Source organism: Callionymus lyra, chromosome 5 (assembly GCF_982586985.1).
Source record: "Callionymus lyra chromosome 5, fCalLyr1.hap1.1, whole genome shotgun sequence".
In the NCBI taxonomy this organism is placed as follows: Eukaryota; Metazoa; Chordata; class Actinopteri; order Syngnathiformes; family Callionymidae; genus Callionymus; species Callionymus lyra.
Window position 1 is genome coordinate 3,319,179 of NC_141822.1, and position 10,843 is coordinate 3,330,021.

Sequence of the window (10,843 nt, forward strand, 5' to 3'; positions counted from 1 at the left end):
TCAAGATAAACCACTTTATTGTCAGTATTACTCGCATGTAATGAATGGAAAACGTCTAAAAACTAAAATAAATTGTAATTATCCGAAATGAAATATCTCACATATGAGCTACTACTAGGATTGATTTATCAGAAGAACTTTTATTTTTATTGTCATGTCAAGTTCTTTCTTTGCTAATAATTCTTCAAAAAACATTTTAAAATCAAATTTATCATCAAAGGATCGTTGAACATTCATATATAAATACCGAGGAAAGAAAAAAGTGATGAAATAAAAGTTGCATAGATTTTCCGCTGAAAATAGTTTCATGTATATTTAAAGGTAAATGCTGGAGGTTCACTTGCAGAGTGTTGTCGTGTCCATGTTCAAGAAGCGGATGTTCATCCTGGACTCGATTTCAAAGCCTTTCAGGAGCTGCAGGAGAAACATCTCTTAATGTTTTATTGATCTTAAATCTTGGATTCTTAGATAAAACTGAACACAAGATCCAATAGATTCTCAGATGAACTTCAAACACAAACCTTCAAGAAATGCTCGAACGTGATTCCTTCATAGAATTCATCTGGTTCCTGTGTGAGGGCCAATCACAAAACCAAGAGTGAAAAATGAATAAATAAATAAATACATATATTACACATAAATGAAATGCTAATCGTACCATGTGACCCATCGATATACTGGCCACCTCCAACATGGCGGCATCAGCGATACCTTTGGCGGTTTCCTTCCCCAGAGCTCCACTGCGTGATAACAACTCTTCCACGACCTTCAGAGCAAAATGTTTTATACAGAAAAGCACAGATGTTAACTGACGTATTTTCCGCACTATTAGGCACCGGATTATAAGGCGCACCTTCAATGAATGGCCTATTTTAGAAGTGTTTTCATGAATAGTTTGCACCGATTATAAGGGGCATAGAATAAAAGATACAAACGTTTGACTGCGGTTGTGTTATCATCCACTAGATAAAGCTGAGCTAAAGGGAACGTCAACAAAACAGTCAGATAAAGTCAAACTTTATTAAGCGTCTGACAACTTTGTTCACTCCCATGGTAACGATGTTCAAATGATGTTTAAAAGGCTTCAAGCAGCAGCGCGTGAGACTGGTGTTGTGAGCAGATAAATGTTGAGCAGCAGAGAAGTTGAGCGCATGTATGACAGCTAGAGCGCACGTGTATGACATGTTGAACACACGTGTATGACTGGTTGAGCGGAGCAGAGGGATTTTGAGTGTACAACAACCAAGACACACTCGCTCAAAACAATGGCAGTAATATCACTCCATAGACATCCGCTATATATCAACTCTGGTGTCATTAAACATCAACTAGTATCAACTCTGGTGTCATTAAACATCAACTAGTATCAACTCTGGTGTCATTAAACATCAACTAGTATCAACTCTGGTGTCATTAAACATCAACTAGTTTCAACTCTGGTGTCATTAAACATCAACTACTATCAACTCTGGTGTCATTAAACATCAACTAGTATCAACTTTGGTGTCATTAAACATCAACTAGTATCAACTCTGGTGTCATTAAACATCAACTAGTATCAACTCTGGTGTCATTAAACATCAACTAGTATCAACTCTGGTGTCATTAAACAGCAACTAGTATCAACTCTGGTGTCATTAAACATCAACTAGCATCAACTCTGGTGTCATTAAACATCAACTAGTATCAACTCTGGTGTCATTAAACATCAACTAGTATCAACTCTGGTGTCATTAAACATCAACTAGTATCAACTCTGGTGTCATTAAACATCAACTAGTATCAACTCTGGTGTCATTAAACATCAACTAGTATCAACTCTGGTGTCATTAAACATCAACTAGTTTCAACTCTGGTGTCATTAAACATCAACTAGTATCAACTCTGGTGTCATTAAACATCAACTAGTATCAACTCTGGTGTCATTAAACATCAACTAGTATCGACTCTGGTGTCATTAAACATCAACTAGTATCAACTCTGGTGTCATTAAACATCAACTAGTATCAACTCTGGTGTCATTAAACATCAACTAGTATCAACTCTGGTGTCATTAAACATCAACTAGTATCAACTCTGGTGTCATTAAACATCAACTAGTATCAACTCTGGTGTCATTAAACATCAACTAGTATCAACTCTGGTGTCATTAAACATCAACTAGTATCAACTCTGGTGTCATTACACATCAACTAGTATCAACTCTGGTGTCATGTAGTAAATGTTCCTCAAGACGCAGTAACTTCTCATCATGACCATGTTTTACACTTTATTACTCTATAAAGTTGCTCTGAAATCTGGACGAACAAGAGGTTACGAGAGTGCAACGACTCACGTGTCTGTACTCGTCCAGGGTTATGGTTCCATCGTCGTCCGTGTCGTGCATGTTGAACAGAACTGAGAGAAGAACCGTCAGTGAAAGTGTCGACGGTGGTGAAGGCCGGACTCACATCTCAGCTTCTCCCTCCTCACGCTCTCTCGCTGCTCCTCGCTCATGTGGTCCGCAGGAGGTCTGAAGTGACACATGACCACCAGGAACTCCTCGAAGGTGATCTCCTGCACCGGACCTTCTCGCAGCTGCCGCAGGTTCCTGCAGCGACAGAGGTTCAGAGGAGAAGGAGACGCTTCGAGCGGTCGCACCTTCGGTCGAAGAAGGCCTCGATGATCTGCGCTCGGATGGGGTTACACGCCAGGTCCGAGATGGAGCTCAGGTTCTCCCTCCTGCACACCAGGAAGTGAGTCAAGAACCAGGTGGTTCCACAGGTTTAGATCCCACAATGCAACTCGTATTGAGTTACACAGGAAGTGAAACACACACCATGTTCTTCACCACTAGATGGCGTCTTACTGAAGTCTGTGTGTGTTAAAGTGTGTATGTGTGTGTGTTTAAAAGTGTGTATGTGCGTGTGTGTTAAAGTGTGTATGTTGTGTGTGTGTGTTAAAGTGTGGATGTGCGTTTAAAAGTTTTTCTGTGCGTGTTTGTTAAAGTGTGTATGTGCGTGTGTGGTAAAATGTGTGTTTAAAAGTGTGTATGTGCGTGTGTGTTAAAGTGTGTATGTGTGTGTGTTAAAGTGTGTATGTGTGTGTGTGTTAAAAGTGTGGATGTGTGTTTAAAAGTGTGTATGTGCGTGTGTGTTTAAGTGTGTATGTGTTAAAGTGTGTATGTGCTTGTGTGTTAAAGTGTGTATATGCGTGTTTGTTAAAGTGTGTATGTGCATGTGTGTTAAAGTGTGTATGTTTGTATTAAAATGTTTGTGTTAGAGTGTTTGTGTGTGTGTTAAAGTGTATATGTGTGTGTGTTTAAAAGTGTGTATGTGAGTGTGAAAAATATTTTAGTATTTCAGTTTCATCAAAACATTGAATTTTAACATTGTATCTGTTGTTCTTTGTTATCATTTAAAAATACTGTATTTTCAATGAAACGCTTCATTCTTACACGTGTAGTTTGGATTAATTGTTCGAGTCTCAACACGTTGAAAGTATTTTGGCTCGAGCGTCAGATCAACCGTCACCGAAACTGTAAATCTCACCTCAGCGTCTCCTGGTCGTGGCTCAACTGCTTGAATCTCTTGTGAAGAACTCCGATTTGTTCCCATGAAACTGAAAGACAGCGTTAGTCGAGTGTTAGCCGAGTGTTAGTCGAGTGTTAGTCGAGTTTTGGTTGAGTGTTAGTCGAGTGTTAGCCGAGTGTTAGTCGAGTGTTAGTCGAGTGTTAGTCGAGTGTTAGCCGAGTGTTAGCCGAGTGTTAGTCGAGTGTTAGTCGAGTGTTAGTCGAGTGTTAGTCGAGTGTTAGCCGAGTGTTAGTCGAGTGTTAGTCGAGTGTTAGTCGAGTGTTAGTCGAGTGTTAGCCGAGTGTTAGTCGAGTGTTAGTCGAGTTTTGGTCGAGTGTTAGCCGAGTTTTGGTTGAGTGTTGGTCGAGTTTTGGTCGAGTGTTAGTCGAGTGTTAGTCGAGTGTTAGTCGAGTTTTGGTTGAGTGTTGGTCGAGTTTTGGTCGAGTGTTAGTCGAGTGTTAGTCGAGTGTTAGCCGAGTGTTAGTCGAGTGTTAGCCGAGTGTTAGTCGAGTGTTAGTCGAGTGTTAGCCGAGTGTTAGTCGAGTGTTAGTCGAGTGTTAGCCGAGTGTTAGTCGAGTGTTAGTCGAGTTTTGGTCGAGTGTTAGTCGAGTGTTAGTCGAGTGTTAGTCGAGTTTTGGTCGAGTGTTAGCCGAGTGTTAGTCGAGTGTTAGTCGAGTTTTGGTCGAGTGTTAGTCGAGTGTTAGTCGAGTGTTAGTCGAGTTTTGGTCGAGTGTTAGCCGAGTGTTAGTCGAGTGTTAGTCGAGTTTTGGTCGAGTGTTAGCCGAGTGTTAGTCGAGTGTTAGTCGAGTTTTGGTCGAGTGTTAGTCGAGTGTTAGCCGAGTGTTAGCCGAGTGTTAGTCGAGTGTTAGTCGAGTGTTAGCCGAGTGTTAGTCGAGTGTTAGTCGAGTTTTGGTCGAGTGTTGGTCGAGTGTTGGTCGAGTGTTGGTCGAGTGTTAGTCGAGTGTTGGTCGAGTGTTGTTCGTTATGACGCAGGGACGTCTTAAAGTGATTGCGTTGAAAGTTTGAAACCTCCTTTGTTAAAGCAACATATCGTAAGAACTTTTCATCTCGTCTCAGTTGTTCTCTTAGATGATCGTGAACTTCCAAACAAACCTGTCCGTCTTCACCGTATGCTAACGAGCTAAGTTGTTAGCATCATTTATAAAGTGTTATGTGTCCGTCTTCACCGTATGCTAACGAGCTAAGTTGTTAGCATCATTTATAAAGTGTTATGTGTGCGTGTACAAGGATTTATTATTGATTTGGTGATATCACGACGCGCCGGCGGCTCCTCTCTGATGTCGCTCAGTTTGGCGGGAAACCGATGCGAGACTGAGCGTTATAAGTTATATTTTTCTACCATCATGTCGACACAGAAGCGATGAAATAAACGAAAGGGAAATATCGCATCGTTTTTCTATAACCCCCGGACCTTCACTACAGTACTCGCGGCTACACTTTTAGGTGAAAGAAAAATATCGCATTAATATCAATATCACAATTCAAGACAACAATATCTAATATCGCACTTTTATCCTATATCGTGCAGCTCTAGTTTGAGCGACACTTTATTTACGACACATTTATCAATACATGTTGACAAAATGAACAGAAACAGAACATGAATGTGATTCATTGATTCATTGATTCATATAATCATATCATACAGAGGACATTCAGTGACTTAAGAATATTTTTTCATTTGTAACCTTTTAAATTCAATACAAAATGTTGGTGTAATAGTGTCACGATGATTGGATCAAGGTTTGATCCAGTATTTCTGTGCTCTGTTAGTTTTCTGTTCTCTCTATTATACCAATTTATATATTGAATTAAAAGAATTACAAATTAAACCGTTTGAATTGCATTTTTAAATGATTGGAATTAGAAAAATCAAAATCTATATGTACATACATTGAAAAAGCATTTTAATTTTTCAATTCAATGATTAAAATAACAAATTCAAACTTTATTGAATGAAATGACTCAAAATAGAATAATTAAAATCTAAAAAAAAAGAACTTTAAAATACCACTGTTATAAGTAATTATTATTTAATGTCTCCGCGTCTGTTGTTCCTTCAGTCGAGTCTCAATAGATTTAAGTTTCACTGAATTATTGATCGAGGACAGAAAAGAAGGTTATTGTCGAGGATTTACACTCACTATAGTCACGTGTACTCAACTATAGCATCATTTATAATACTTATTCAAAGATATTAATGTTTACAATATAAAATAATATCATTGATAATGTCATGGAAGTTTGTATCTGCTGAGTTTAAAGAAGTCGTTCTGACCACGTGACGTATTTTTTTTTTACCAACGAATAATATTTATCTTAGATCACGTGACTATAACTCTACAAATATTACTTACTTAAATACTTCCTATCAAATAAAAAGGTGACATTAAAGGAACGATTTACATTTCAAGTTAAAGCGGTTCACATGATAAACAAACATCTAAATATTCATTCAAAAAACAAAAGTAAATGAAGGAAATATTCTTAAATCGAAAAAAAATAAAACGATGTTTTTTTGAGAGTTTGTTTATCAAGGCTGCGTTTTTATTTCGCTGTTTCAAAGTAAAACATGAATGAAAAAGTGTAATATTGTCAATAAATGTGATGTTTCCTGTCTTTAACTTCCTCTGAATATTCTCAGAAATGATCATTTAAATTTCAGCAAAAATCCTCCATTTTTCCTCGCGTCGTGTATTTTCCTCATTCATCCGCATCACAGCTGGAAGTACACAACCCTTTCCACACACATTTGACACACGTTGAAGGAGATCTCGCGGACACACTCACAGCCGGTCTTCTCCGCCAGCTCCGAGTACTGGTCCTGCCCGCGCGAGGACTGCAAAGATCCCATCGTTCGCTCGCTTCACGCGGACACGAGTCGGAACCGAACCTGCGCGAGAACGACGGTGTCTCTGGACTCATGTCCTGGAGATGTTCGTGTAACGAGATCCTGGTTCGTCTACACGTCAGTCTCCAGAGACACACACACACACACACACACACACACACACACACACACACACACACACACACACACACACACACACACACACACACACACACACACACACACACACACACACTCTTCCCTTCACTTCCGGAAACAGAAGCGATGACAACGTGAATTTCACAACAACATGATTCATCCTCAGAGTCACTGAACACTTTTCTCTTTCACGATGTTTTTTTATGAACGTCACGTTCAACACGATGCAAATAAAACGACGTGTTATTTGTGTTGTTGTCTTTACGTCACGTTATTATTACGTCACGATCATTGGCGACGCTTTACGAGATTTAAACGATTTTTATATTCGATTCAAATAAAGCCAAGATAAACACTAAACACCTTCAGGTCGACATGAAAAATAAAAATCGACTTATTAAAAACAATAGAATGAATAAGAGAGTGGGTGCAGTTCCACGTCTTCGCCGCGCGGTGTCAGTGTTGTCCAGCGTGAATTCCTCACTGTTTGATGTCAAGAATAGAAACACGACGTTCATTGTTCGACAGTAAACGGTTGGACCCGGAGAGACGTCACTGGGCACATGTTCACACGAAACTCTTCAAAGGTTGAACTTCAGAAACTCTCTCGAGGCGACGATGAACTTCCTGACATTTACTGGAAACTGGAAAAAAACACGTTTATTCCAGAGACTGTTACACGAGCATCATAGTATTGATCCGTTTCACTCGTGGACGAGTCTTTATCACGTCCTGACGTCATCTGGAGGAAATACCCCAGTCACGCCTAACCAAAAAGAGTATTGCAGTACTGCAGCCGCAACACCATAAGGTTTCTTTAATGACCTTGGAAAATAGCAATACTGAGTATTCGAACTACCGTCCTCGAGATCAAGTTTGGTGTTTTCTACTTATCAAGTTAGTGACTACAGACCATAAGATGGAAAGTATGATTAAGCCTCCATAGTATTACTCTGTGAGGTTCTACAGTATTACTCTTCAAGTTTTTGTAGTATTACTCCATGAGGCTTGGTAGTATTACTCTGCCAGGCTCTGTAGTATTAATCCCTAAGGCTTTGTGGTATTATTCCACGAGCCACCGTAGTATTACTCCACAAGTCTTTGTAGTATAACTCCACAAGGCTTCCTAGTATTACTCCACAAGTCTTTCTAGTATTACACCACAAGGCTTCATAGTATTACACCACGAGTCTTTGTAGTATAACTCCACAAGGCTTCATAGTACTACACCACAAGTCTTTGTAGTGTTACACCACAAGGCTTGATAGTATAACTCCACAAGGCTTGATAGTATTACACCACAAGTCTTTGTAGTATTACACCACAAGGCTTGATAGTATTACTCCACAAGGCTTCATAGTATTACTCCACGAGTCTTTGTAGTAATACTCCCCAAGGTTTTGTATTATTATTTCAAGAGCCATCATGGAACCACTCCACAAGGCTTCGTAGTATTACTCAACAAGGTTCCGTAGTATTACTTCATGAGGCTTTTTAGTATTATTCCATGAGAATTTGTAGTATTACTCCAAAGGTCTTTGTAGTATTACTCCACAAGTCTTTGTAGTATTACTCCAAAGGTCTTCGTAGTATTACTCCACAGGTCTTCGTAGTATTACTCTGTGAGGCCTCGTAGTATTACTCTGCGAGGCATCCGATATTCCTATTATTACTGCACGTCTATGAGGTGGAACTGAAACGACGGCAGACTCGTGGACGGACGACGGTTTCTCTCCTGTCGTCGTCTCTACTTCCATGAAGATCAATCAAAGGTAACGGATGAAGAACCTTGAGATGTTCATCATTGAATTGATGGACAGACTCTCGGGGTCAAGGCCAGGCGTCCATTACTGTGTGAGTCTGTGCAGAATACACAACATTCATTTATATGACGACACTTTCTATGAGGAGCTTCAGAACTTCTTCTGTCTTCAACATCTTTGATGGAAGATCCTGGAGGTTCACAGTGAAACAAACCCAGCTGCAGTTCTCAATTCGGCCATTACATATAGGGGGCGCTGCACACCCTGTTTTCACTCACCACTTTCAGTTTCTTTTGAAGTTTCTTTGTCATTGCTTGTGTAATCCCATGAGTTTTGACCTTCATTTGTAGTTTTATTCAGCCATCTTTCACCTGAAGGTTTGATTCTTCAGTTGCTCTTCAAAACAAACACAAAACAACAGTTTTTTCTCTTCTCGGTTGTGAAGAAACACAAGCAACGAAGTAAAGAATCATCTTTATCTTCCTTATCTTGATGAGGAGGTTTGCGGTTGAACTGTTGAAGTGTGTTATCATAAGTTGTTCATGTATCTTAGTGTAACTAAAGTGTGTATGTGTGTGTGTGTGTTGTTGTGACGTGTGATTCTATTGTATCATCAGTGTGTGTGTGTGTGTGTGTGTGTGTGTGTATTGTTGTGATTTGAGATTCTATTGTATCATCAGTGTGTGTGTGTTGTTGTGATGTGTGACTCTATTGTATCATCAGTGTGTGTGTGTGTTGTTGTGATGTGTAACTCTATTGTATCATCAGTGTGTGTGTGTTGTTGTGATGTGTGACTCTAGTGTATCATCAGTGTGTGTGTGTTGTTGTGATTTGAGATTCTATTGTATCATCAGTGTGTGTGTGTGTGTGTTGTTGTGATTTGAGATTCTATTGTATCATCAGTGTGTGTGTTGTTGTGAGGTGTGACTCTATTGTATCATCAGTGTGTGTGTTGTTGTGATTTGAGATTCTATTGTATCATCAGTGTGTGTGTGTTGTTGTGATGTGTGACTCTATTGTATCATCAGTGTGTGTGTGTGTGTGTTATGATTTGAGATTCTATTGTATCATCAGTGTGTGTGTGTTGTTGTGATGTGTGACTCTATTGTATCATCAGTGTGTGTGTGTTGTTGTGATTTGAGATTCTATTGTATCATCAGTGTGTGTGTGTGTTGTGATGTGTGACTCTATTGTATCATCAGTGTGTGTGTGTGTGTTGTTGTGATTTGAGATTCTATTGTATCATCAGTGTGTGTGTGTTGTTGTGATGTGTGACTCTATTGTACCAAAGTGTGTGTGTGTTGTTGTGATGTGTGACTTTATTGTATCATCAGTCACCGTGCGTCGTCAATGGTCTCTACCTCCAAGGGACTTGTTGTATAAACAAAGCGTGATGACAGCTGGAGGCTACATAGACTCACTTGTTCAAACCTGGACAGTCTCAGGAAAACAAGACGTGTAAAAAGACGACACATGCTCTGGTTCTGGGTCGTGACGCACAAGAAATCATCAGGAGAAAATGTTAAGTGTGTGAACGGCCGCACTTTTATCATCTGGTGGAGGGAAATTGGCCCGTGAACCTGGAGACAAGAGAAGATTGAAACAACACAATAAATCTGAATTGAAAAGAAAAACAATACATTTTCTTCTCCTTATCGCTGTCTCGTCCTTGAAGCGTTCTGTGGAACGCTCTCTCGCTGTGTGTGTGTGTGTGTGTTTGTGTGTGTGTGTGTGCGCGTGTGTGCGCCTATGTGTGTGGGTCAGTGTGTGTTGTAACTATGATTGAGCTGCACACTGATGTGACTACACACTCCAGCCTCTGAGGGCAGGAAACGGGAGTTTCTATGTTGGATAGAAAGAAGAGAAGGAAGAGAAAGAAGAGAAGGAAGAGAAAGAACAGAAGCAAGAGAAAGAAGATAAGGAAGAGAAGCAAGGGAAGGAAGAGAAGCAAGAGAAGGAAGAAAAGGAAGAGAAGCAAGCGAAGCAAGATAAGGAAGAGGAGAAAGAGAAAGAAGAGGAGAAAGAGAAGGAAGAGATAGAAGAGGAGAAAGAGAAGGAAGAGAAAGAAGAGGAGAACGAAAAGGAAGAGAAGAAGAGAAGGAAAAAAGGAAAATAAAGAAGAGAAGGAAGAAAATGAAGAGAAGGAAGAGAAGCAAGATAAGGAAGAGGAGAAAGAGAAAGAAGAGGAGAAAGAGAAGGAAGAGAAAGAAGAGGAGAAAGAGAAGGAAGAGAAAGAAGAGGAGAAAGAAAAGGAAGAGAAGAAGAGAAGGAAAAAAGGAAAATAAAGAAGAGAAGGAAGAAAATGAAGAGAAGGAAGAGAAGCAAGATAAGGAAGAGGAGAAAGAGAAAGAAGAGGAGAAAGAGAAGGAAGAGAAAGAAGAGGAGAAAGAGAAGGAAGAGAAAGAAGAGGAGAAAGAAAAGGAAGAGAAGAAGAGAAGGAAAAAAGGAAAATAAAGAAGAGAAGGAAGAAAATGAAGAGAAGGAAGAGAAGCAAGATAAGGAAGAGGAGAAAGAGAAAG

At 39.7% G+C, this 10,843-nt stretch overlaps 1 protein-coding gene across 1 annotated transcript; it reads right to left on the reverse strand.

Annotated features, from left to right (window-relative positions):
- tescb (tescalcin b) lies at positions 1–6,596 on the reverse strand. The gene is made up of 8 exons (XM_087790489.1): positions 6,363–6,596; positions 3,531–3,600; positions 2,641–2,721; positions 2,451–2,590; positions 2,336–2,397; positions 659–766; positions 522–569; positions 1–414 (listed from the first exon to the last, which is right to left on the reverse strand). The coding sequence occupies exons 1-8, from the start codon at positions 6,424–6,426 to the stop codon at positions 337–339; spliced, it is 651 nt and encodes a 216-aa protein (XP_087646615.1). The 5' UTR covers positions 6,427–6,596; the 3' UTR covers positions 1–336.
- Between the last annotated feature and the right edge of the window lie 4,247 nt (positions 6,597–10,843).

What these genes read in the sequence shown, in the direction of transcription:
- tescb (XM_087790489.1), bottom strand. Translation starts at nt 6,426, where the DNA reads ATGGGATCTTTGCAGTCCTCGCGCGGGCAGGACCAGTACTCGGAGCTG. An exon ending in GAGGCCTTCTTCGACCGAAG is followed by an intron (nt 2,591 to 2,640) that starts GTGCGACCGCTC and finishes CTGTCGCTGCAG; the next exon opens with GAACCTGCGGCAGCTGCGAG. An exon ending in GAGGAGGGAGAAGCTGAGAT is followed by an intron (nt 2,398 to 2,450) that starts GTGAGTCCGGCC and finishes TTCTTCTCTCAG; the next exon opens with TTCTGTTCAACATGCACGAC.